Consider the following 27,364-nt stretch of genomic DNA (forward strand, 5'->3'; position numbering starts at 1 on the left):
TCTCTCTCTCTATCTCTCTCTCTCTCTCTCTCTCTCTCTCTCTCTCTCCCCCTCTCTCCCTGATAAAGACACTTATCAAACTGAAGCTCACTTATTAGCATGATTAGGCTTTATTAAACTCCTGGGTATCTCACTTCGTTGTTTTTTTGTTTTATTTTCCAGGAAACTCTCCCCTGTATTATTTCATATAATGTGGTCTCACAAGAGGAGTTGTATTTTGCTTTTGTGCTACTACTGGTTACTAAGAATGAATCAAACTCCTGACCTATGGAAGCTCAAGTGTTTATTTAGCTTAGTTTTTGAGGTGTTTGGAGCTATAAATCACCTGAACTAAAAGGTCATCCTAAAAGGTTAGGTTTAGTGAAGATTGTGATGGTCATCATTTCAAAAAAAGACTTGGGATTGAGGCATTGTGTTTATTGTAAATAAAGTGTTTTTATTGTAATAAAGTGTGTGTTATTATAAATTAGCCCATGATTTTATGAGAACAAAATCTTCAAGCGAGGCAGGGACTAAATGTGTATGTTAAAACATCTGTGTGCTATACATAGCCTTCAAAAGTTTGGGGTCAGTATGATTTTTTTTTTTTTTTTTCAAGAAATTGATACTTTTATTCCACAAGGATACATTAAATTAATCTAAAATAATCGATATAATCTAAATAATTATATATATATATATATATATATATATATATATATATATATAAAATAAATATTAATCATTTTGGATATATTATTCATCATAGAAACCTGAGAAAAGTGGATTACGGTTCCCACAAAAATGTTAAGTAGTTTTAAAATGTTAACTGTTTTAAATATTACTGTATGAAATATTTTAGGTAGCAAATTAGCATAAGAGAATAATTTCTAAAATCACACAAAAAATTCAGCTTTGTCATCGCAGAAATAATTACGTTTTAAAGTATAATCAAGTGTAAAAGAGTTATTTTAAATTGTAATAATATTTCACAATATTGCGGTTTTGGTTAAATAACTTTTTTCAAAAATATTTTACAAATCTCCAGATTTTTTAACATCAGTGTAATCATCTCACAGAACAAGAGAAACTGTAAACAAAAATCATTCAGTGACTTGTTAGACCTCATTATAAGTGATGTCTGATTCACAGATGAATAATTGTTTTGAACTGATTCGCATAATCAACAGTTAGCTAAATATTTATTTTATCACAATGCTTGATGTGAAGTGCAGTGACATACAGCCAAGTATGGTGACCCATACTCAGAATTAATGCTCTGCATTTAACCCATTCAAAGTGCACACACACCGTGAATACACACCCGGAGCAGTGGGCAGCCATTTATGATGCGGCAGTTGGGGGTTAAGTGTCTTGGTCAAGGGCACCTCAGTCATGGCATTGGCAGCCCGAGACTCAAACCCACAACCCTAGGGTTAGGAGTCAAACCACTAGGCCACGACTTCCCATGTGAAGTTTACATTCACATTGATGTGAAGACTTCTTATGAATGGCTACATTGACTATAGTGAATCAGACTTCTCAATGTTTGTAGTTCACATTGCAGACAGGCTGCTGTCAGAGGTGAGCTGGATCGTTACTATTGATCTCACACCATTGTTCAGTGAACACATTCTCACACACACACATTCTCACATACACACACAAACCAATTAACTGCTCAAATACCTTACAGGATGTCCTCAGAGCCAAGGGAACAGATTCAAGTTGATTCCGCTCAGTGTTTTCGTGTGTCATTTAGGGTGACACGTGTGTGATAACTCTACAATGAAAAGCTGAATTTCCCTTGCTCTTACAGAGTGTAAAGTTAAGGGGTTGAAGGTTAGAAGGCATTGTGTGGCCTGGCTTTGCTACTGTGTTTAAAGGAGAGGGGGAAAATGTGAGATTGCTAGAGGGAGAAACTGAGAAATCGGCTTTACAGAAAGAGAAAGGAAACCAGTTACCTGTCATTTCGACACAGTTAAAGCACCTCAAGAGCTCCTGCTATCAGATTAAGAAACTGGGGCACACGGCTCCCCTATCGGCTCTTCTGTAAGTGTATTCGTCCTCGACGCCTGGCCTTTCATTGCACAATCTCAAATACAAAACGGCACGGGAAAGCAGTGCTACTGAGTTAATAATCTCATTCTAAATAACCTAAAACATTTTGTCCTCATTCTCAAGACAAATACAGCAGCACATTAAGTGTGACTTTTTGTAGAAATGTAATTTACTCCTGCTGAAGTGTATGTTTAAGTAAATGGGAGATAGCTGCAGAGCCGGGCTCTGACAGAGAAGTGCACGCGCATATGTGTGTGTGTGTGTGTGTGTCTGCTGCAGTATGCACACATACACACACAGTTATTTTCCTTTTGTCACTGAAGACAAGCTGTCTTATACTAGCACTGCTCACATGCAAAGGAACGGATAAACAAGTACTTCGCATATCTCTGCAATGTGATGTGTCTTGCATGATTCGGACTGAAGGGATGGGAAAAATGAGCGGAGATTGTGATGTGATGGGTTTTTCTTAGTCTTTTCCGTTTTTTTGTCCCAAATTAATAAATATCTCATTATAATTCTATATTTTTATAATGTACACAATTGTTTAATTATAATTTATGCATTTTTATAACGAATAACATATGAATTATAATGTTAAATTTTTCAGTAATTAATAATTGTATGTATGTGTTATTAATAATTTGTGAAGTACTATACATATTTTTCTGATAATGTTTTATTTCCATTAATTTAAATTTAAATACTGTATTTCTTACATTTATAAAGTAGCCTATATATATGTGTGTGTATGTATATATAATTTTAATAATAATATATACTAATATGTAATAATATAAATTATCAAAATTACACAATTAGATTGTTATATATATATATATATATTTTTTTTTTAATATACGTAATAATAATAATATATAGTAATGTGTAATAATATAACTTGTTAAAGATTATTTATGTTTGTTTAAATTACAATCTTAATTGTTTTATTTTAAACGGTTTTTTTAAATGTGTGTACAATATGTTTGTATGTATCATTTTAATGTATATAAATATATGTAGATTACTTTTTTTATTTCTTTTATACATTAACTGTAAGACGATTATACATTTACATACATATATATGTATATATGTGTGTGTGTGTGTGTGTGTGTGTGTGGTTAAATATAAAAAGGACCAGAGTAAAGTAAATTTAACTCCAATTCAATCAAATAATTTTACATTTAGATACTTACTTCCTTGTGCTAGTGGTTTAAAAATCAGACAGCTCATTAATCTTTGCTTAGACAAAACGAACACTTTCTCTCTCTCTCTCTCTCTCTCTCTCTTTCTCTGACTCTCTCTCTCTCTCCACCCACTCGCTGTGTAAATTGTAGCTCGTCACACTCCACATTAAGTCCACGACTGGCAATGCCTGCAGGACCTCAGATCTGCGGTGTGTCATCTCTAACTGGGTCAGAACTCACAATAGCTGCATCTCGCCTTTTGGCTCGACGTAGCTTCTTTTATTCATTGCTAAACTGTTTACTTATGGTACTTGATTTAACACACAGACAGTAACAGACTGTCATACACATAAATACACTCACAGAGAGGCATTTTGTAATAAAATGGAGCTTCTTTTGGAAAATAGCCCAGACAAAGCCCACAGGAGAACAAGAGCATCAGGAGCAGCTCACAGGGGCATTTGAATATTTGTAATCTAGAGGGAAGCATCATTCTTGTAGCTGCTCTTTAAGGCTTGTGATTTTGCACTGCAGGAATAGTTCACCCAGAAATGAAAATTATAATTTACTCACAAGCTTGTTCCAAACCATTCTTTCTGTAGTAAAATGTGCTCCTGGTATTGTTTTATTTCTTACAATGAAAGTGAATTAGGAAGTATATTAAAAGACAGTATATGATATTTATTTGGAATAAATGTGAGTATATACTGTAATTGTATGTAATTTGTAAAAACATATAATCTGAGAATTACCGGTATTAACCACTGGAATGTATGGAATTTAATTAAATTCATTTAAATTGAAAATAATTTATATGTATAGCAGTCCAAATGTATGAAGCATGCATACAGTTTTTATTTTTAACAAAACAATGTTAATATTAGGTTTCAATTTAAATAAATAAATTTTACTTGCATAAACTTAAAAAATAAATAAATTACTTTCCGGTAAAAAAAAAGGTCAAATTTTCATGCTGCAGTGGATCATCATCAAGCGCACACATTCATGTTAATCAACAAAATTCAGTCCCAAAAGTGTGTGATAATTCATAGATAATTTTACAGAAAGTATTTCTGACACCTAATGGTACTCCATACTCTGGTCCAGAATAAAATTGTATTTTTAAACAGTTTTATCCATTACAATTTAATTACAAAAAATCTGGAATAATAATAATAATGTTTCATATTTTGAGGGTCTTAAAATGTTTTGTAAATGTAATTCCCTTAATAAAACGTTTTGGAATGTTTTACGTAATGCATCACGACCCAAATGCATTATGAGAGTGAGAATTTTTTAATATATAAATTCTATTTAAAATCTTTTTATTATAAAATATATATTTCTATAAATAGTCACTCTCTACACTCTAATAAACCAATTCTATTTAGAAGTGTGGGAATTCTAGACAACTGAGCGCTTCTCTAGCTTTAAAGGACATATAGTGGAATTCCCTTCTTATTTGAGGCCTGTGCGATATGTTCTTGTTACAGGAAGTGAGACAAATTCCACCCCTCCATTTTAGTCATTGGGTAGAAAAGAGAGCAAATGACATTTCCAATCAAATGTGACACAGACGTCTCCTCTGAGAGGCATGGCAGAGCATGTGGCGGCCCTGGCAGACATTATTCCTCATAAAGTTTTACGACCTGCATATTCGGTGTTATCAAACCATTAGCATGAAATCAGTACTTACTGGTACACGAGCAGCGGGCCAATCAAATCTGCACGTGACGAGCAGGAATAGCTGCACTAAATCAGTGAGTTCCTACTGAGGCTGATGGCCAAAACAAGATTTTGTTAACCATGCCCATAATGTCTCATTAAGACATACAGATGCTACTGATTAACTCTGTTTAATGCTCACCAATTAATTAAAGTTTACAAAGATGTTTACCTCACCCTAATTATATCGTATTTTGTGATTTTAGGGCCTCGATTTCTCATAACATCCACGGGGGCGCTGTACATCTTGGATGTGCAGAAGGAGGACGAATTATTCAACTACCGCTGCATGACGAGACATCGCTACACATCTGAGACCAGACAGAGCAACAGCGCACGGCTATTTGTGCCAGGTAAAAGTTTTAATGATATATTATTAGTCAGATCAGACGTTCATCATTCCTGCTGTTTTAAAGTTTCATTGAAAGCCAGAGACTTGTTTGTGTTAGCTAGACTAGCAGCTACCGACCGCTGACAGTGAAATTACAAGGAGACTTTAGTAAAATTAGTAAAAAGTGACTTGCAGAGTATTCATGGTATATTATAGTCATGCTTTTCTAGTTGAGCTATGGCTAATGATACTAAGTTTGTGGGTTTCAATTTCCACTGGATTTTAAACATGTTTTGTGAGATTTCAACTGACGTTGTGGGAATGTAAGATTGAAAATGGTTAATTCAGGTAGATGGATGGATGGATGAATGGATGGATGGATGCATGAATGGGTGGATGGATGGATGGATGGATGGATGGATGGATGGATGGATGGATGCATGGATGGATGGATGGATGGATGCATGAATGGGTGGATGGATGGATGGATGGATGCATGGATGGATGGATGGATGGATGCATGAATGGGTGGATGGATGGATGGATGGATGGATGGATGGATGGATGGATGGATGGATGCATGGATGGATGGATGGATGGATGGATGGATGCATGGATGGATGGATGGATGGATGGATGGATGGATGCATGCATGGATGGGTGGATGGATGGATGGATGAATAGTTGGATGGATGAATATATAGATCCATTTCAATTTGGATGGATAGGTGGACAGATTGAATAAAATTACATACTAAAATAAATTAAATGAACAATTTTCTTGTTATAGATCCAACAGACTCAGCTCCTACAATCATCGATGGGTTTGAGAAGCGGGAGGTCATGGCGTCCCACAGAGTGGAGCTCCCATGCAAGGCCTCTGGACAACCGGCACCAAAATACCGCTGGCTGAAAAACAACAGACCACTAGAATCAGACTCCCGTTTCCGTCAGAGCGCAACGGGCCTGCTGATCGAGAGAGCCCAGCCCAGTGACACCGGCACCTACCTGTGTGAGGTTTGGAACGGCTTTGGGAACACAGAGGTCATAGGTCGTCTCACGGTAAAAGGTAGAACTCAAGTTTTTTTTTTTATTGATTTTGAAATATCTCATTGATAAAGTTAACGTAAGCAATGTCACTTTGTTGTTCCAGAACCTCTTAAAGTGGTGGTCAGTCCGCGAAAGGTGAAAGGCAGCGTGGGTAGCCAAGTGTCGCTAACCTGCAGTGTGACTGGCTCAGATGAGTACGAGCTCTCGTGGTACCGCAACGGCGACAAGATCAACACCGGCACCAACGTGCAGATGAACGGGATCAATAAGGAGTACCTTGTGATGGACGGGATGGCGAAGAGCGATGGAGGAGTGTACCAGTGCTTTGCCAGGAAGGCCAAAATGTCAGCTCAGGATTTTGTGCAAGTCATTTTAGAAGGTCAGCACCATCCCGACCTTTTAATTTTGGTTCTTTTCGGAGTCTTAAACTTAATAAAGTCCACTTAAACTTTATCCACAGATGGAACCCCTAAGATCCTGTCCGCCTTCAGCGAGAAAGTTGTCGGTCCAAACGAGTTCGTCTCCCTGATGTGTCATGTCAAAGGAACTCCACAGCCTGCCGTTACCTGGACCTTGGATGATGACGTTGTCACAAAGGACAGTCGGCACCGCATCGGTCACAGCATAACGGCAGAGGGGAATGTGGTCAGCTACCTGAACGTGTCCCACACCCAGGTCCGGGACAGCGGGGTCTATCGCTGCACCTGCAACAACTCGGCGGGGATGGTCTCCTACCAGGCTCGAATAAACGTAAGAGGTGCTTGTCAGATCAACTCCTCCAAAACACACACATATATTTCATTCTGCTTATCTCAAGTTCGTACATGAGACGAGGGCCTGACTAACATCTGCTCTTGCTTTATTTCTGTTGTGCTTTCTGTTCTTTTATTGCTTTTTGTCCATGTTCCCTCTTTCATATGGATTGATGTGCATTTTTGTTCTTATGTGGGTTTCCAACCACACTCTTAAAAATAAAGGTTGTTTATTAGCTTCAGTGGTCCCATGATGAAACTTTAACATCCATTGAACTCTTTATAGAAGATTCTTTAATAGTGTAAAAAGGCTATTAACATATTCTTTATAATAAGAGGGGCATTTACACAGCACAGTCTTTAACAAAAAAATAAATAAAATGCGTTTTTGCGTTTAAATAGTTTCAAAGCGCAAGTTTTTGAAAATAATATCATTATTGTGCAGATGCATAGTGGTTTTTTTTTTACAAAGTTACATCGCAGAATACTGGCCTGGCATGTATATACTGACTAGTTGTTTAAAAATCAAATCTGTGGTTTACTTATAAAGACAGCGTCTATTTGAAAATGTGCTTCACTGATTTTGGAGACGTGAGCTCCACGCAATCAGAGGACACTGAGTGCTGATGTTTCCCGATGAAAGCAGCCTGAACTCGGCTAGTCCTTCTGACATTTGCCGTTGGCTCTGATGTCTCTGTAGTGGTTAAACATAAGATAAAATTAGTTTAAGTAAGTCTAACAGGAAATATTTGGTCTTTATTCTATTAATCTATTAATCTGTTCAAATGAAAATGAAAAGAGGCAATGTTTGATATGTTTTGTTTCTTTGTATTGTATGTACGTTCCTTGAACTACATTTCTGAGGCTATTCATATCTTTAAATGAAAACAAAAATATCATTGATATCATTGTAAATACATTGATGTAGATATAATTGTAAATACAGTACAGTGAGAAAAATTTGCAGTAGCCAAGGCGAGCTGACTGAAATTGTCAAGTATGCTGCTGTTCTATTTGAGGAATAACCGGACTTGCGTCATCCCATCCTTGGGAGTTCACACTCCAGAGTCAAACTTGCAAAGTCCGAACTGCTGAGGACTCAAGTCAGAAATTTCCGTACTTGGTATTGAGAAACATGCGCAGACCTCTATCACCAAACTATATCACCAAACAGACACCAACAGGATTAGGGGAAAAAGTTCCTGGGACAAATTGTTCCAAGTAATTTCTATAGCCCCTCACTGCAGAACACAAGATCCAGGGGGAATGGTTGGATCCATCTAGGGGGTGGATACAGATATGTTTAGGTACATGTACGGTGGAAGTGTTGGATCTGGATCTTGTGTTCTGTAGTGAGGAGCATCTCTCTAATTTAAGTGGACAAGCGGGTGTAATGGACAGATGGACAGACAGACAGAGAGACAGACAGAGAGACAGGCAGACTGATTTATTCATTCTTTGAAATGTTGGGGAACCCAAAATTGTTTTTCTATGGCATCGCTATAAAAACTATCTTTTGGAACCTTATTTTTAGGTTTCAGGGGCTGTAGTTCTTAAAAGTAATTTTAACATCTTTTCATTTAACGCTATGTTTCTTGATTTTTAACTGTGATCATTTTACTTTTTGTGTGAGTGTTTCATCATCAATTATTTATATTTTACACTGCTTATCTCTCCCTTCTTTAGAACAAATGTTGGAATTTTAGATTTACCAATTCTGCAACAACCTGGCAACCACCCACGAAATTCTAGTATCACTTTTGCACTGACAAACACAACTCATATTTTATTTTTCTAGTTTTTAATTTAATTAGAGTTTGCAGACCACACACAGAATAGGATATTTTCAACAATATGTACTATAAAGAAAGAAACATTTTTTTTTACTTCAGTGATTTTATCTAATTTCAAGTACAGTTTATATTTTAAAATATACTATTAAGGTTTGAAGTGCACCTTCAGTATAACACAAGGGATGAAATGTGTGAAAACCAAACCATTTGGGAGTATCAAAATAACCATGCTAAACATTTACTTTCTGTTTCTTTGATCTTAGAAAGGCCCTCATCCATAAACCATAAATCTACATTTCTTTATACTTTTTGTGCTACATTTACTGCCAATTGGATTTTCATCCCAATGTCAATATTCTTTTAAGGAGAAGTGTTTCTTTTGTGTACCCTGAAGGTCCTGCTGACATACGACCAATGAAAAACCTCACAGCAATAGCTGGCCGGGACATGTACATTCACTGCCATGTGATTGGCTACCCATATTACTCCATCAAATGGTACAAGAACTCCAACCTTCTCCCTTTTAATGACCGTCAACGGGCGTTCGAGAACAATGGCACGCTGAAGCTGCTGAACGTGCAGAAAGAACTAGACGAAGGAGAGTACAGCTGCCATGTGCTGGTTCAGCCCCAGCTCTTCAAGAACCAGAGCGTCCACATCACTGTGAAAGGTACAGCGATACTTGACTTCTGGAATAAAATGAGTGAAATGATGTCATTAGACTAGCTAGTTCATTTGGTATAGCAATATTTACCGATGTTCTCTGGTTGTCGTCAGTGCCTCCCTTCATCCAGCCTTTCGAATTCCCACGTTATTCCATCGGCCATCGCGTCTTCGTGCCCTGCGTTGTGCGCTCAGGTGACCTTCCCATCTCTATCACTTGGGAGAAAGATGGAAAGCCCATTAACGCCAGCCTTGGGGTGACCATCGACAACATCGACTTCACCAGCTCCATGCGGATCTCCAACCTCCAGCGAGTGCACAATGGCACCTACACCTGCATTGCCCAAAATGATGCCGCCGTCGTCAAATACCAGAGTCAGCTCATTGTTAGAGGTAAGACTGCATGTTTAGCATCTTATTTTGGACTACAATAAAAAATAAAATAAAAAAAGATAGAACTTGAATGGGAATATGTGGGTTTTTTGTAGTTCCACCAAGGTTCAAAGTGCAGCCTCAAGACCAGGATGGAATCTATGGTAAATCTGTCACCTTGAACTGCTCTGCGGATGGAGAGCCGCGGCCGACTATTGAGTGGAAATACTCAAAAGGTACATGGCTTAATTGACAACTGTAAACTTGTGTGCAAAAATCAGTTTTCCTAATTGTTATTTTGTCTTGTAAATATATATAAACATTCTTAAAACAGTATACATTTACTTGGGAAACACAGTTGTGTTAGATAATAATAATTTTTTTATCATATAAGTCGTGAGGGCACATGCAGCAACTGTTTGGTTACCAGTATTGTTCCAAATATATTATTTTGTGTTCATCAGCAGAAGAAATCACATACAGGTTTAGAACATCTACAGATTTCTCATTTCTGGATGAACTATTCCTCTAAAGCAGCCTAATATAGCTGCTGTTGCCATTAGTGTCAATAATGTAAATCAAACATCAGAAAGAAAATCACTTAGCGTCCTTGACTGGATCACTTTTGTAAAATAAAGAAGAATGAATGTATATTGAATTTATACAGTGAGACAATCTATTTGAACATTTTCTTTATACAATATAATATTTATTATTCAGTGCTTCAAGTTTTTCAAGAAGGCAGATTGTTTTATGGCAACAGCAGCTTTATTTTTGTTCTGTTGTGGCCTAATTTGTGACCGTTTACTGGTCTTCAGTAAGCTTATTTTTACTTAGGCTAGTATTATTTTTTGCTATATTGAAATTGGTAACAAAAAAAATCAGAAGTTTCAGTGCAACTACAATTTTGATATGGTATAAAAATCCTATTTAAAGCTTTATATAATTATTGTGATGGGGCCCTGCAGTAAGTCATAGCTCCAGGGCCCAGTGTCGTCCCTGATGATAAAAGTAACAATATACTCTGAAATTTGGTTTCATGGCTATTTCGAGGATAGCTTTTTCATTTTCAAGAATAAGTGACAAAACTTTACTGTAACGTTCCATTTCTTAACATTAGTTAACAATCTAACTATGAAAAATACTTCTAAGTCACTGAATAATCTTGATTCCAACATTTACAAATACATTAATAAAATCATAAGTTGCATCTATTAATGTTAGTTAATGGACCTGAGCTAACATAAATTAACAATGAACCGCTGTGTTTTTATTAACTTTAGCAAAGATGAATAAATACTGCAACAAATTGCTCATTTATAGTTAATGTTAGTTAATGCATTAAATAGTTAACAGTGGGACCTTATTGTAAAGTGTTGCCAAATAAACAATTTTTTTTTTTTTTGCCAGTGGAGAAAAAACTTCTTTAATAATAATAATAATAATAATAATAATAATATAGAAATACCAGTAATTGAAATATATTTTCTTGTTTTTTTGTTTAGTTTTTTTACTTAACAACAAAATCTAAATTATTACTTGATAACTTTTGATATTAATAAGAATATATAGAAAGAAAACATTTGTTATCATTAATGTTGAAAAGATCTGTGCTGCTTAATATTACTGTGGAAATCATGATGCATTTAAAAAAAGAAAAGAACAGCATTTATTTGAAATGTAAATAATCTGTAACATTATATTATTACACTACATATTTATTTTTTATAATTAGTATTGATCCCAAATTATTATACAGTATATATTATATTATATTATATTATATTATATTATATTATATTATTCCATTTGTTTGTTTGTTTATAAAATTTGAAATGAAAAATAAAATAAAATATAAAAAATATAAAAATTTATTAATAAGATTTATATTATATATTTGTAAGGTTTATTATAATAAAAGGTAAACTGGGTATATATTGTAATCCAGGTAAACTGGGTCAACATCGGTAATTGAAATATATTTTCTTGTTTTTTTTGTTTTGTTTTTTTATTTAACAACAAAATCAAAATTATAACTTGATAACTTTTGATATTAATAAGAATATATAGAAAGAAAACTCTAGATATAGATAGATATATAATGTATCTAGATCTTTTTACTATAAATCAGTACAAAATGATACTGTAGCTTTTTATTTGTAATAAACTTTGCATGTCATTAATTAAAAAAATAAATAATTGCCAGTGGTAAAACAAGGAAAAGTACTATGTAACTGAAGTTTTTTAGCGGGTTGTCTAGAAGATGTCTTCCTCTCTCTCTGTGCCAGGTGCTGGGGTGCCCCAATTTCAACCCATCGCTCTAAACTCGGGCTTCAGGGTCCAGCTGCTTGGGAATGGCTCACTGCTTATTAAGCACGTTCTTGAGGAGGACGCAGGTTATTACCTGTGCAAGGTCAGCAATGACGTGGGAGCCGATGTCAGCAAGTCCATGTACCTCAACGTGAAAAGTAAGAAACAATATTGTACAGATACATGAGATTGTTTCATTTTTTAGTTCTGCTAAAATTCTAACCGTTCAACCGTACATGAATATGTAGGTGTCTTTTAAGAGGTATATAGCTGGTGAGACACTTTTGTCAATTGCACCTGATACAAGATTGGATGTTACTTAAAGGTGCTGTATGTAGGATTGACACCAAGTGGTTGAATTAGGTAATGCAGTCAAAATATTGGAGAGGGTTTTTTTTCACCCGGCCCCTCCTCCTCAGACTTGACAGACACACAGGTTGCCAGATTGGCGACACCAACAGGAATGAGCCAACTAGAGAAAAAAATGGCAACCCAGTGTGCTGAAATCCAGTTGGGTAAACTAGACGTGGGCGGGTTTCACAAACCAAACAGAGACCGACATTACGGCCCGAAATGCACTTTTTCTGAATAACTGACTGTAACATTGTTTTTCAGATAAACATGTTAACTTAGCATGTTTCTTAAATATCTGCAAACATATTATGGTATTTTTATTCTTTAGTAGAGTCAAAAACTTACATACAGCACCTTTAAGGCCACAGTGGAGAAAGTTTGCAATGAGTGTAATGCGTGGGACTCGAACCAACAACCTTCTGGTTATTGCCACTCTTGATCCACTTGCAAAACCATCCATTGATCCATTTTTTGCAACATTCTTGTCAATATTACGATTAAACAAGAGTGGATTGTGTCAGGTGAGAAGGTTTCTGCAGTGGAGTCTCTTTGTCTGCCTCAGACGCGTGTGGGTGTTTATCCACGAGTAGCCAAAAACCTTTTTCCCCCTCATTACACTGTGAACTCCAGTAGGAGCTGACATGTGGAAAAGCGTGTGCTTTCAGTGTTCTTAATGTGTGTGTGTGCATGTCTCTGTTTCCACCCACTCTCTGTTACACTCAGTTACCACACACATACAGTATAAACACACAGGGAGAGAGAGAGAGAGAGAGAGCAGTAGAGATTACCTCAGACTATAATTTCATCAAATTCTTCTTCATGATGCTTGTGTAAGAGGTATTCAATTACAAACTCTCCAAAGAAGATGATAGGAACACAAATAGGAAAAGTGGTGTTTTTTTTTTAATCTTACATCCATTTTACAACATTTTTATTTATTTATTTTGAATTCAGTTTAATCGAGATTAATAATTTGACAGCACTAATAATTATTCATGTTTATTGTAGTAACTATTGTAGTTTTTATTCTGTTCAAATGTTTGGTGTCAGAAAGATTTTCGGTTTGTTTTTGAAAAGTCTCCTTTCAAGGCTGCATTTGTGACAAGAAACAATATTATCAAATTGTACAGTTTAAAAATTTGTTTTATTTATTTGCTAATTTATTTGTTTTGATTTTGTATTAAAACGTAGTTTATTCCTGTGATGCAAAGCTGAATTTTCTGCATCATCACTCCAGTCTTCAGTCTCACATGATCCTTCAGAAATCATTGTAATATGATGACTTGCTCAAGAAACATTTATTGTCATTAATGTTGAAAACAGCTGTGCTGCTTAATATTACTGTGGAAATCATGATGCATTTCAAAAGAAGAAAAGAACAGCATTTATTTGAAATGTAAATAATCTGTAACATTATATTATTCCACTACATATTTATTTTTTATAATTATTATTGATCCCAAATTCTTATATTATATTATATTACCTCAAATTTTTGTGCAATAGTGTGTTTGTTTGTTTGTTTATAAAATATGAAATGCAAAATAAAATATAAAACACATAAATATTTAAAGATTTATATATTTTTTTAAAGTTTTATTATAATAAAAGGGTATATAACTGGGTATATATTATAATCCAGGTAAACTGGGTCAACATCGATATAATGTTGACTTTAAGTATGTTTGTTTAAAATGTATTAAAATCTTTGCATCTTATTGTGTGACTCAAATAAATGCTGAAAACCATCTGATTAAACAACGTGATCTCATGAGAATACGTGTGTATTTTTACGTCTAATGTGGTTCTACCACACGTACATTTTCTTACGTTTTCATGCATATAAAAACGTACAACTTAGACGTATTTATAGCAGTAAAACGTACATATACTTACGTGTTAGCAGCTAAAAAAACGTAAATAATCTAACGTAAAGTGTGAATTTAAATGAATTCCCATGTATTGATATTAAAATCGTGGCCTTAATGATTTAAATCTGTGGTATTTAATTGTCAAAAAAAGCAGTTTACTCATCTACTTAATAGGAATTACATTTCTTTGCATGCTGCAAACCATAAATACACAAAAATGCACAGCATAAAATTACAAATCACATCCATTTTATTTGTTTGCTGTACTCCATATCTTTAGAATCCAGATGTTTGCAAGGAACATATCCATATCAATCGATCTTCATCTTCATTCTCAGCAACAGCGTCCGTCACAGTCGAAGCCCGCGCTAGTTATGATTCGAATTTGAAAATAGAGCCAGTGCGCCACAGGAACGTTACGACAAGGTTTACGGCACTGATATCGAACTCTCATTGGTTCTCACATAATTCGTCTCAGATTGCGACATGTCGTGTTTCAGTTTATAGACATTTGAATTCAGTACTGCGCAGGCGGCAAGGAAGTCGACCGGAAGTTGAAGTCGGCTGCGTGCTGCCATCTTGTAGCAGAACTTCACTTGCGTTAGCATTCCCATTGACTCCCATTCATTTTGGCGTCACTTTGACAGCGAATAACTTTACATCTGAGGCGTTTAAAGACTCAGTTTGTCCATTATTTATTTCTAAAGATACACGACAATATATAAAGGGCTCCATTACCTTCTATGTTACATTATTGCGCCGTAGAAACAGTTTTTGTAAAAAATAGGCTAACGATTGCGTCATAAACACTCGACTCTCTGTCGCATTACCGTACAGACAGGAGGAGAAGCTCGCAGGCAATTAACTTAATATGGCATACTGGCGTTACATTTTAAAATACTATACAAAATAATTAATCAGAATACTTACTCCTGCTCACTCACGCCAAAGAACTCCCCGCTCAAGCTCGCCGTCTCTGCAAGATTAACGATGGCAGTTTTCACGCACAGCTACTAGAAGATTTACACCTGTCAGACAGGTTGCTGACGTCGTCAAGCTTAGTTTGAGTCTGCGCGTCAGAAACGGAAATGCCAAAAAACGCTAAAAATGGGTTTCAGTTGTCTCAGTTGAGTTCCAATGGGGTCGCTGTGTCCATTTCTTTTACTGTCTATGGTACTGCGCCAGTGCGCCTTCACGGATAGAAGACAGATTCATAATTTAACAGATTAATAAATTAAATTCTGCTCTGTAACGTTACCCGATAAAAACTATTACCTCCAGAGAGGACTGCGACTGGAATTCATGTAAAAATATATAATGGAATTATGTATAAAATGGGTAGGTTTAGGTTCGGGTGAGGTATAGGGATCTTACAATTATCAAAAAATAATTATAAAAATGGAAAATATACATAAATGTAAAAACAAAAATAATCAGATACGCATTAGCATCTTAATGAGCAAATTTCTATGGTCAGAGAACACGTTCTATCTGTACGTATTTGAGGTTGTTTTTACGTAAATTTCAATACGTATCGAACCTGTAATTACGTCCAGATAATACGTAAATGACACTGTAAATACATAAAGGCAAATATGTATTGGACAGTTTTAATTTACATCTAAATATGTACGTTTTGATTGTGAGATCAGGCTGGATTAAACAGCGTTTTCTACAGTGTGTGACACAACAGCTAAATGAACTGTTTTAATGTGGGGTTATCTGACTACTCCCTGTCTGCCTATGCATGCGGCAGTGGCTGTGTTCTCATTTGATCAGAGTGTGATGTTAGAGAGGCTTATTTTCACACCCTGCTCTTATCAGTACGCAGCAGGAGCTTCCCTGCAGAGCCGCTCTCTCTGTCCAATGCAGCCTCTTCTTCATCCTCTTTACTTTCCTTCCTCCCTCCCTCGCTCTTTCTGTCTCTGTTCTCTCTGTCGCTCTCCTTCTCATGTCGTGTAACAACACACTCAAAACTGTGTTCTCCTAGAGATCGATCAGGCTGAGAGGTGAAATACTGTGTTGTGTTTGTGGGGAGAGATCTGCTCCCGGAGGCACGGCTCTGTTGTTGCGGCTCGCTCGTGTAACTCGAGTCTCCCTGAGAGGTTTGTTTCAGAGTCCACTGTGAACTCTCCAGTTTACCGCAAACGAGCTCCTCATTGAGATCAGCCGTGATCAGCGCTGAGAGTTCAGGTCGTGTTCCCCTGGCCACAGAACCGAAGGAGAGAATTCTACCCTTCTGGAAGAAAACACAAAAAAATTGTTAAATGCATTACTCAAAATGTATTACTTTAATCTATTTGCTAGGAAAAACATACACAGGTTTGTGTTTTTTTTTTTTTTTTGAGAATTAAGAGATTAACTTCTTAACGGAAGTTCATATTTAAGAGTTGATTTTGAAAGATTTGCATGTGAATCTCTCTTATTTAACTGTGTTTACAGTATATACATACTATATACTAAAGAAATAGTTATAGCAATATGGTCTTAGTATATGCTACTTAGAATGTATGAACAAAAGCTGACTTGTTGCTGTTTGATTGATCGCACAGTGCAATATTCAGGAAATTCTACTGATAAAAAAACTATAATGATCCCATGAAACTCTCTATATAACAAGACATAATTGAACATCACGTCAGTGGATGTTTTACCATGATCCCTCCCATCTTTCGCCCTGATTGGCCACGCGTTTTTCCATTTTCAGCGTCATGATGCGGCTCATCGTCCACGCAATGCCCAATGGTGCAGTAAAGGAGGATATCAGGCTGCGGTGAACACAGCCACTTAACCAGTCAGCTCACTGTTTACCCCGGTGCATCGTGGGGCAGGAGCTGCTGTACACATGCGTGTAATCTGCCTGCCGGCCCAGTGAGGCGGAGGGTCTTGGCCTACATCCCGCACACACGGCCCTGAGCGCTGATGTGATAGGGGATGATGGGTGCCCTCAGAAACCCTGCAGGGAGCCAGGAGCCGCTATGAGACTGAGACAGGAGAGACATTACACTGCAGGACAACTCTGTCTCCACATACACTCGTTCTGGCTTCATTTGTAGCATTATAAGGCCAAGAAATTATGCAAATGAGAAACATAATCATTTTGTCATGTTGCGACAAGCTGTCACAGTTTCTATATTTTTCATATATACATAAATATTAAATATATAAAATGTAGTTAACACAGTAAGGCCATGTGTCCACGAAGGCGTTTTTCCCCAAACCTAGTGTATTTTTTCAGTTGTTCTCAATGGGAGCGCCGGGTTTTAAAAAACATCAGGAGCGACCGTCACATCCTGCATGCACTACGACTAAACAACAATACAGAAGTTTATATTGCATGTCTTCCAAGGATTAATGCCTTTACCAAATAGAATTGATGGATTACCATTTTACTGTTATTACTGTTATTATAAAAAGTGTCATCAGAGAAACATTTCATTCATGATGCATCTGCGAGAAGTGTGCAAAACTTCTGGTTCATTAGCTGCTGTAGGGAAATAACAATAATACATTGAAATAATATGGTAAGACTCACCAGTTTGAAATATCAAGTCGTAAAACATGCTGTTTTATACAGCTTAAATAGCTGGAAGTGGATGAAACCGCAAGCCAGGCGCATGGTGGATATACCAAGGCTACATTTATTTGATCAAACATAAAAAGAGTAATATTGCTCTTTTGTATGTGTGTATGCATGTGTGTGTGTGTGTGTGTGTGTGTGTATGTATACATACATTATTTTATAAATTAATATAAAAATTATATTTTGTAACGAAACAATAGTTTGATACATAGATTTTTTAATTATTTTATATTTGCAGTTTTTATTTGTATTTGTATTTTTATTGTTGCTGTTTTATGAGTTGTTTTGTGTTTTATAAATTAAATGGCAAATTCCATTGTAACAGTCAGTGCATGTCACTGAAGGGAAATTTTTTTTTTTTTTTTTTTACTTTAAGGAACAACTTTCTATATGAATTTGTTTAAAAAAAAGAGAGAGAAAATTACAAAAAAGAAATGGTTAGCTCCTCTCTGCCCTATTTTTTCTTTAGATACTTTTTTTCTGTATAGGGGAAACTGGATCATATCCCTGCATCTGCACCCAACATGCGGCAAACGTGTCTCCGATTCACAGATTTATGTGTGGATTGATAGTTTGGGGTCAAATGTCATAAAGCTGTGCAAAGCAAACTGTCAATTTTGACCCCTCGTGACCTAATTAGACTGATTAGTTTGACAGCCTCTCCAGCCTTATACACATCAAGACGTTAAACAAACACAATCCTTTTCCCTATTTGTTCCTTATCCTGAAAAAGCACAAGATTACCAGCATCATCATCATCCTCCCAGAGAAAGACATTCAGCTCGGATCCACGATACAAACATGCAGGCTCGTAACTGCTCTCCTCTGAAAATCAATTCTGGATGTTTGTTCTATTCTTGTCCTCCTGACAGCACCCTCTTACAGCTGGGGGAGAGCAGGCAGGCCGGAGCTGGTTGGCATGGTAACGTGTCCAGGTGAAAGGGAGATGCAGGCATGGGCTCTCATGGGAGGGAGGGATGGAGGGATGGAGGGGGTGAGGATAGCAGCCAGGATTCCCTGCGGGCTGGATATAAACCAGAGACCACAGACTCCCACTGCATCTCACTCAGCTAGACCTGTCAATGACACATCTGAAAAATCACCTCTGTGTTTAGATAGATAGATAGATAGATAAATAGATAGATAATTTTAGAATTAAATAATATATATATATATATATATATATATATATATATATATATATATATATATATATATATATATATATATATATGTTTTACATGTCTGTCTAGTTGTATGTGTAATAAAATCTGAATGCATCATCTGTATTATTTTTAAAAACATTTTTTTTCTTTCAAAATGTGCAATCAGTTCTGATGCATTCCGTTTATCTTAACGGAGGAAAACAAACTAATTTGTCACAAAGATTGATGCGGCAGATGTCATGCGGTGTTGTCCTCATTAACGTTAGTTCCTTCAGTAGTGTGTTTCACAAGTGCAAGCGATGATCATTGAGCTTCCTTAATTACATTTGGTCAAAGATAGACTGCAAGTGATTTTACGCTTGCTAGACAGTCCCTAGATTTGAGAAATGTGCTGTGACCTTTCACCTCTTGTAGGATAGACAAGAATCCGGATCGGGTGTGTGTGGAATATGAACATTAGAAATCACACAGAGCAAAAAGAAATGGTTAAATGTCAATTTGGATCAAATAATTGTATTAAATACGTTAAACACGTTCATTTTGGCAGGTATAATGTAGTGTTTTAATGTACACGTGAACCTTTAAATATACTCTAATACAGTTTGCCTTGATTGAAGTGAACAGAAGTTATGCAGTGATCAGAAATTAATTTTTCCTCTCAGGTAAATAATACCGAATCTACCAGTATATCATCTCCGTTTGTCTCTCAGGATGAGTGAATCTCTCTTCTTCTGCCCCTGATAGAGCAGGGAATAAAACTGCTACCCTGAGAGACCAAGTGTAGATGTGTGCATTCGTGACACAAGCAAAAATAAATGAATGCTGTGGCTCAAGCGCACAAAGCAGCCTAACACGCTCATTTATGTCCATTTACGGCCCCTAAATGAACAAGTAAAATGAGCCTGAATCAATCAGAGAGGATTCAGAAGAGACGTAAATCACTCCTACAGCCGGAGAGCAAGTTCCTGCCCAGCAACACACAGTTCTTCTGTCTGCATCTCAGGAGAGGAATTAGCACCTTCCCTTTCAGTCCAACTGCTGCTTATAATTCAGCTGGATATTAAAGAAATACATCAACACAGCAATTATGCAGTCATGATGAAGACAGCTCGCAGCCTGGGGGAAGATACAGCTGCCCCTCCAACACAGAGACTACTTCCCTCTTTAGTGTTTTATTCTGGATAATCACATAAAGAGCGAGCGCTCGGCTGGGATAAGAAATAGGATGCCAGTTTAGGCTGCCTGCGTCTTTTAGCGGGGGACTGTACCGCTTCATTTTTACCTTCTGATCAAGTGTAGTCTTTTTAAGAGACTTCGCACATCCGCTGTTCTCAGTGTTTAAATGAAACGCTAGGATTGCTAAGAGGCCAGACATAAAGGGCTAGCGTTAGCCAGTGCTCAGTGACGGCTTACAGTACGTGATGATGCGTTTTTCAAGTTCATCTTTTGAAATAATTGTATTAATCATACTGATAATAATTAGATTATGCTAATTTGCTAATTTCTTAGTAAAGTAATGCTAAAAATGTATGTTAATCATTGTATTCAGTATATCTTTATTTATTTATACATATACTGCCATTCAAAAGTTTGGGATCAGGTTCATTTATTTATTTTTATTTATTTTGAATAAAAAAAAAATACTTTTATTCAGCAGGATGTTTTAAATTGAACAAAAAAGTGAATATTGCTGTTCTTTTGAACTTTTTATTTCTCAAAAGAATTCTGAAAAGAGTATCATGGGTTCCAAAAAAACAAAAAAAAACATTGTTAATAAATAAGCATTGATAAAAAAGTCTGAATTATTTCTGAAGGATTTAATGACACTGAAGACTGGAGTAATGGCTGATGAAAATGGAATTCACATGAATAAATTATATTTAACAGTATAGTAAAATGGAAAACTTGTTTTATATTTTAATATTTTACAATATTTTACAATATTACTGTTCATTACAGCCTTCATGAGCAAAACATATTTAATTTAATGACAAATAAATTACAAATATTTTTAATCAACAGTAACTGGTATTGGCTTTTTTTTATTATTTTTTTTATTATTTTTATTATTCTCTCTTGTATTAGCTACTGATTGGGAAAATTGGGAATATTTCTTAGAAATGTATTTTCCCGCTTTTTAAACATGCAGCCCTTGGGTAAAGTTGCTTAACACAATGTGAAAAAAATATTTTTGTTTTACAAAATTTCATAAAAAGGTGGTTTTAATATTTAAAAATACTTTTTTTAAAATCAGAAATTTTTATTTTTAATTCAGCCATGGATTCTTTTTTTTTTTTTTTTTCATCTTCTTCTTTTTTGTTGCTGCTGAGCTGAGAATTGCTGGAGTGAATAAGAGATGACATGTAAACGGTCAGGACTTTCAACATGACACACTCAATCACATCACACGCTGTACCGGCGCTCCCACGTACCCGCCTGGTGCTCCGCTCCTCCAATGAATGCCTGTGAGGAACCGGGACATGAGTGTGTGTGTGTGTGTGTGTGTGTGTGTGTGTGTGTGAGAGAGAGAGAGAACAGAGTAAAAACTGTTCCTCTGCATAAAGCATCACATTCAATCTTGTTAATGCCATAGAGCTGTAAAACATTTACCTTGTCTGGGGAAATACAGTGTTCTGATCCTCACTGTTGCAAAGTGTTACATGGCATTTGCACGAATGTAAGTTAGAAGTCATCGATGTCATAAGAAAAACTTGTTCGGCTTGATCCACAGTGATGGCATTTGTCTTCACAGCGCTTTTGCTTTTCTCTCTCTCAGTTCCGGCCATGATAACATCGTATCCCAACAACTCACTGGCAACAAAAGGAGAGAAGATAGAGATGAGCTGCAAGGCTCATGGTGAGAAGCCCATCATGGTTAGATGGGAGAAGGAGGTGGAGAAGGAGAAGCAGTCACACATGATCAATCCAGACATGTGGCGGCACACGGTAACGGTCAAGAACGTCGGCGACGAGGTGGTCTCCACCCTGCAGGTCAGATTCTTCATTTGATATGTGCATTGTCAATTTTGATACTTTGATGCACATATCTTAAAATGAAACAATCTTTCCAACTTAGTTAAAAAATGTCATAGTGTTGGTTTAAATTCTGAAAGTAGAATTAACAGGTCTTTCAAGGTACACATACAGTACTTATTATTACATATTACTATTATTATATATTATAAAAATAAAAATATATATACAGAATAATATAGTTCTATAGTTATTTACATATTTAATTTATTATAGATTGTTTATATCTAATAAATAAATAAATAAATGGCAAAATATGAACATGCTGTTCAGAAATTAGCAGTTGGTGGGGTTTTTTTTGTTTGTTTTTTTTTTTTTTTTTTTTCTTTTGCAAAATCAAGGCTGTAAAATCATTTGATCAAAAATACAGTAAAAGCGGTAACATTATGAAATATTAATACAATTTAAAAGAACTCTTTTAAAATATTTTAAACTGAAATTTGTTACATTAATTACTCCAGTCTTCAGTGTCACATGATCCTTCAGAAAAAATCATTTCATCATGCTGATTTGGTTCTCAAAAACCATATCTTTTTATTTTGAAATTTTGAAAACAGTCACATCAAATTTATGTGGAAACCGTGATACATTTTTTTCAAAATTCTTTGATAAATAGAAAGTTTAAAAGAACAGCATTTATTTGAAATGGAAATCATTTAATATATATATATATATATATATATATATATATATATATATATATATAATTTTTTTTTATTTAATTTATATTTGACTACCAAACTAATTTCATATTATAAGCATAGCAGGTCCTTCAGGTATCTGCACTTTTTTAAATAAAGTTTGATGTGAATGGTTTGTGATGATCAGGGTCTTTTAGTGTATGATGTTTTTTTTCTAGTAGCTCATCACACACCATATTCCTGATTTCAGATCTATCCGACAATGAGAGAGGATTCTGGGTTCTTCTCCTGTCATGCCATTAACTCCTATGGTGAAGACAGAGGCATCCTTCAGTTAACAGTTCAAGGTAAGCAGCCGGAAAATCGCCTGGGCTTGGCTGGAGATTCAGGGGATTTATTGGGCATTTCAAATGACTCTTTTGGGAAATCTCCTGATTTAAATGCCATTGTTAAAGTGTGGGGAGGGTTTCAGTGCCTCTGAGAACCTGAGCAGGGTATCGTTGAATTCTCAGAGCCACCAGAGCCTCCTAAAGTGGAGATTCGTGAGGTAAAAGAAAGGACCATCGCCCTCCGCTGGACCATGGGATTCGATGGGAACAGTCCCATCACCGGCTACGATATCGAGTGCAAAAATAAAACAGGTACATGATCCAAACCAATACAAGCAACAGTAGCTGAATAGATATGAATAGATCATCTTAGACCTTGTAATAGACCTATAAATGAAGCTGATCAGCTGTCACATGAGATCCAGATATGTTATCAACCATCTCCTCAACCATAAACAGAAACTTGGGAACGAGCTCGCAGGACCAGAGATGTGTCTCCCACCCTTTACCAGGCCACCATCATAGAGCTTCACCCATCCTCCACCTACAACATCCGCATGTTCGCCAAGAACCACATTGGCGACAGTGAACCCAGCAATGAGCTCACAGTAACCACAGATGAAGCAGGTACTATATAGTAGTCATATTCATGTTCCTGGTATTATTATGGACAGTTCTTCAGTGCATGTTACTCTTACATCTTTCTTTCTGATATTTAATATACTGGACCATCTTTTAGGAGTGTTTGAGTAACTTTCCTATTTATAAGAACAAATGGCAATGTGTGTGTGTGTATAAATATATATATACTGTATGTATATATGTTTCACTTCCTGTTCCATTAGTTGACACACAGAAGGAATAATGTTGCAATACTGCCGACTGGAGGTCAAGGGTGACATTACAGGAGCATGATTGAGATGCTGAGAACTACTGAGGCCACTGTCTATGAGAAACATGATGGCAGATATCAGACCTGGCTTAAACAGAGTATATGTTTGACCACTCTAGATCCTGAAGGACCACCCCAAGACGTCACACTGGAAGCCATCACCTCCCAAAGCATAAAAGTTACATGGAAGGTATGGCTGAGCAGGGTATTGTGACTGTATGAAGTTTTGTGTTATATAAACAAACGCATACCAATTAAAGATCGACTTATTCTATATTATAACTATATTATATCATATGTAAATATTTATTATATATTTATGTGTGACCCTGGACCACAAAACCAGTCTTAAGTGTCAAATTAGACATCATCTGAAAGCTGAATAAATAAGCATTCCATTGATGTATGGTTTGTTAGAATCTGGAATCTGAGGGTGCAAAAAAATCTAAATACTTTGAAGTTGTCCAAATGAATTCTTAGCAATGCATATTACTAATCAAAAATGAAGTTTTGATATATTTATGGTAGGAAATTTACAAAATATCTTCATAGAACATGATCTTTACTTAATATCCTAATGATTTTTTGGCATAAACGAAAAATCAATAATTTTGACCTATATAATATATTTTTTGGCCATTGCTACAAATATACCCTAAATTGGTTAATTCTTAATTAGGCTAAAAAGAAATGCCAGCAATGCCAAAGAAGAACCGTGTTTGGTTCCCCAAACAGAAGCATTCATTGATCAGTTCTTAAAATAACTTTTTTGTTTCCTTAGTGTGAAGCGTATTTTATTTATTTTTCCTAAAAACTATTTGTGCTTTGGAAAGCTTCCATGGATGGTAAAAGTTCTTCATGGAACCATCAGTTTTGAAGAATTTTATTTATAAGAGTGCATGCCCACTGAGGTCTTGCTTCTAAAAACTATCATTTCATCACCTGCAGGCACCGCTGAAACATCTCCAGAATGGCGTGATCAGGGGGTATCAGGTGTGTCATCGAGAACACTCCATCAACGGCAGTCACCAGTTCGTCTGCATCAGTATGGAAGCCACGGGAGAGACCGAGTCCCTGAGCCTCAACAACCTGAAGAAGTTCACCGAGTATGAGGTGGTGGTGCAGGCCAGTAACAGTGCTGGTCCGGGACCAGCTTCCAGTGAGGTCCGGGCCACAACAATGGAGGATGGTAAGCCACTGTAGTCATTCACATGATGCAGCAAATTTTAGCCCCTCAGTGTGAAGTCTTTAGAGCTTAATCTATTTTAAAATCCTATCATCAAAAATACCACGAAATGCACCAAGCAGATTTGTAATATTTGCTGCCATCTAGTGGCTACTTGAAAAGTTGACAGCACTGCTTAAGAACCCAATTCAAGTTAATTCATCCATTTCAGTTTCTTTCACACCTACTGTACATGTTCCGAGCCTGTGAGTATTTAGGCTATTTATGAGATGATTTTCTGTATTTCTCTTGTGCTCTCAGTACCCAGCAGAGCTCCAGAGAAGGTTGTGGCCACCGCTGCTTCCCCTGAAAGCATCTCTTTGTCCTGGCAGACTCTGTCCAGGGAAGCTCTCAATGGTGTTTTACAGGGTTTCCGCATCATCTACTGGGCCAATCTACCAGACGGAGGTACAGCTCAGAGACGATTGCAGTTTTGTGCCAGAAATAGCATTACTTTCATTTTGTAGAGTGTAGATTTATTTATATATTTATATTATCTTTATTAATATATGATATTCATAGAAATAAATAAATTATATAGAAATAAATTATTTATATATATATATATATATATATATATATATATATATATATATGTGTGTGTGTGTGTGTGTGTGTGTGTGTGTGTGAGAGAGAGAGAGAGAGAGAGAAATAATGATTTATTTGTAATTCTATATATAGAGAGAGAGCGGGAGAGAGAGAGAGAGAGAGAGAGAGAGAGAGAAAGAGAGAGAGAGAATTTTGTTTAAAAAATTATATTTACTAATAATAAATAATAGTAAAATTATCTATCTATCTATCTATCTCTCTCTCTCTCTCTCTCTCTCTCTCTCTATATATATATATATATATATATATATATATATATATATATATACTTGTGCTATATATATATATATATATATATATAGTGTGTGTCACAATCTCTAGCTGGAGTGCCCGTGAGCTTCATTAGAGGACACTCCATTCCAGACTCTTGCCAGTTCAACATGGACTCTATTTCCCCTAATCCTTTGCCAGGACTCACCATCAATTGCAATCACCTGTCTCTCATCACCTTATCAGTCTGACACTATAAAGGTTTCTGTTCCAAAGGAAGCATCATGACAACAGTCTTAAGGATCCAAATGCAGGCTTTATTTGTAAATGTGGTCAGACAGGCAGGGTCCAGTACAAGAAATAATATCCCAAAAAGAGTAATCAATAACAGTCCAAGGTCAAAAAATGTACGGGAAAGCAAGGAAACAGGGATACTAAGAACCGGGTACAGGCTAAACAATAATCAGCCAAGTGTGTGTGGATGTGTGCAACTTTTATAGTGTGAGATTGATGAAGTGATGAGACACAGGTGATTGCAATTGATGGTGAGTCCTGGCAAAGGATTATGGGAAATGGAGTCCAGGGTGAAGTGGCAAAAGTCTGGAATGGAGCGCCCTCTATTGAAGCTCATGGGCACTCCAGCTAGAGATCGTGACAGTATGTGTGTGTATATACATACATACAATATATAAAATTTGAGTAATAATAAAAAATAGTAATTTATGTATATACACACACAAAGAGAAAGTAATAATAAATACTAATATGTTAATATATTATATTATGTTAAATATGATTATCACATGTAAAAATCTCTCTCTCTTAAGAGATAAATTGTTTAAAATTATATAGATCATAAATTAATAATAATACATTTTCATTTATAGATATATACACACACTCACTCGTTTGTTTTTGTGAAAAGTGGGGACATCCCATAGGCGTAATGGTTTTTATACTGTACAAACTGTATATTCTATGGCCCTACGCCAACCCTACACCTAACCCTCACAGGAAACTTTTTGCATTTTTACTTTCTCAAAAAAAACTCATTCTGTATGATTTATAAGCGTTTTGAAAAATGGGGACATGAGTTATGTCCTCATAAGTCACCCTATCCTTGTAATACCTATTTCATACTCATGTCATTATACAGAGTTGTGTCCTGATATGTCACAAAAACAAGAGCACACACACACACACACACACACATGCACACGATTAC

The 27,364-nt window shown here is 36.0% G+C and overlaps 1 protein-coding gene across 3 annotated transcripts in view; it reads left to right on the forward strand.

Moving 5' to 3' along the window:
* dscama (Down syndrome cell adhesion molecule a) overlaps positions 1–27,364 on the forward strand; it is a 73,800-nt gene that overhangs the window by 35,788 nt on the left and 10,648 nt on the right. For 2 of the 3 annotated variants that reach the window (XM_052567992.1, XM_052567994.1), the window contains exons 4-18: positions 5,162–5,308; positions 6,077–6,355; positions 6,440–6,715; positions 6,797–7,093; positions 9,276–9,551; positions 9,659–9,937; positions 10,033–10,152; positions 12,205–12,384; positions 21,977–22,191; positions 23,125–23,221; positions 23,387–23,515; positions 23,663–23,830; positions 24,215–24,285; positions 25,044–25,284; positions 25,582–25,728. In XM_052567992.1, the coding sequence (XP_052423952.1) occupies positions 5,162–5,308; positions 6,077–6,355; positions 6,440–6,715; positions 6,797–7,093; positions 9,276–9,551; positions 9,659–9,937; positions 10,033–10,152; positions 12,205–12,384; positions 21,977–22,191; positions 23,125–23,221; positions 23,387–23,515; positions 23,663–23,830; positions 24,215–24,285; positions 25,044–25,284; positions 25,582–25,728 (2,922 nt within the window). Of the gene's footprint in view, positions 1–5,161; positions 5,309–6,076; positions 6,356–6,439; positions 6,716–6,796; positions 7,094–9,275; positions 9,552–9,658; positions 9,938–10,032; positions 10,153–12,204; positions 12,385–21,976; positions 22,192–23,124; positions 23,222–23,386; positions 23,516–23,662; positions 23,831–24,214; positions 24,286–25,043; positions 25,285–25,581; positions 25,729–27,364 lie in introns of those variants that run through there. The other variant, XM_052567995.1, reaches the window with a different exon arrangement.

Source organism: Carassius gibelio, chromosome B10 (assembly GCF_023724105.1).
Source record: "Carassius gibelio isolate Cgi1373 ecotype wild population from Czech Republic chromosome B10, carGib1.2-hapl.c, whole genome shotgun sequence".
NCBI lineage: Eukaryota > Metazoa > Chordata > Actinopteri > Cypriniformes > Cyprinidae > Carassius > Carassius gibelio.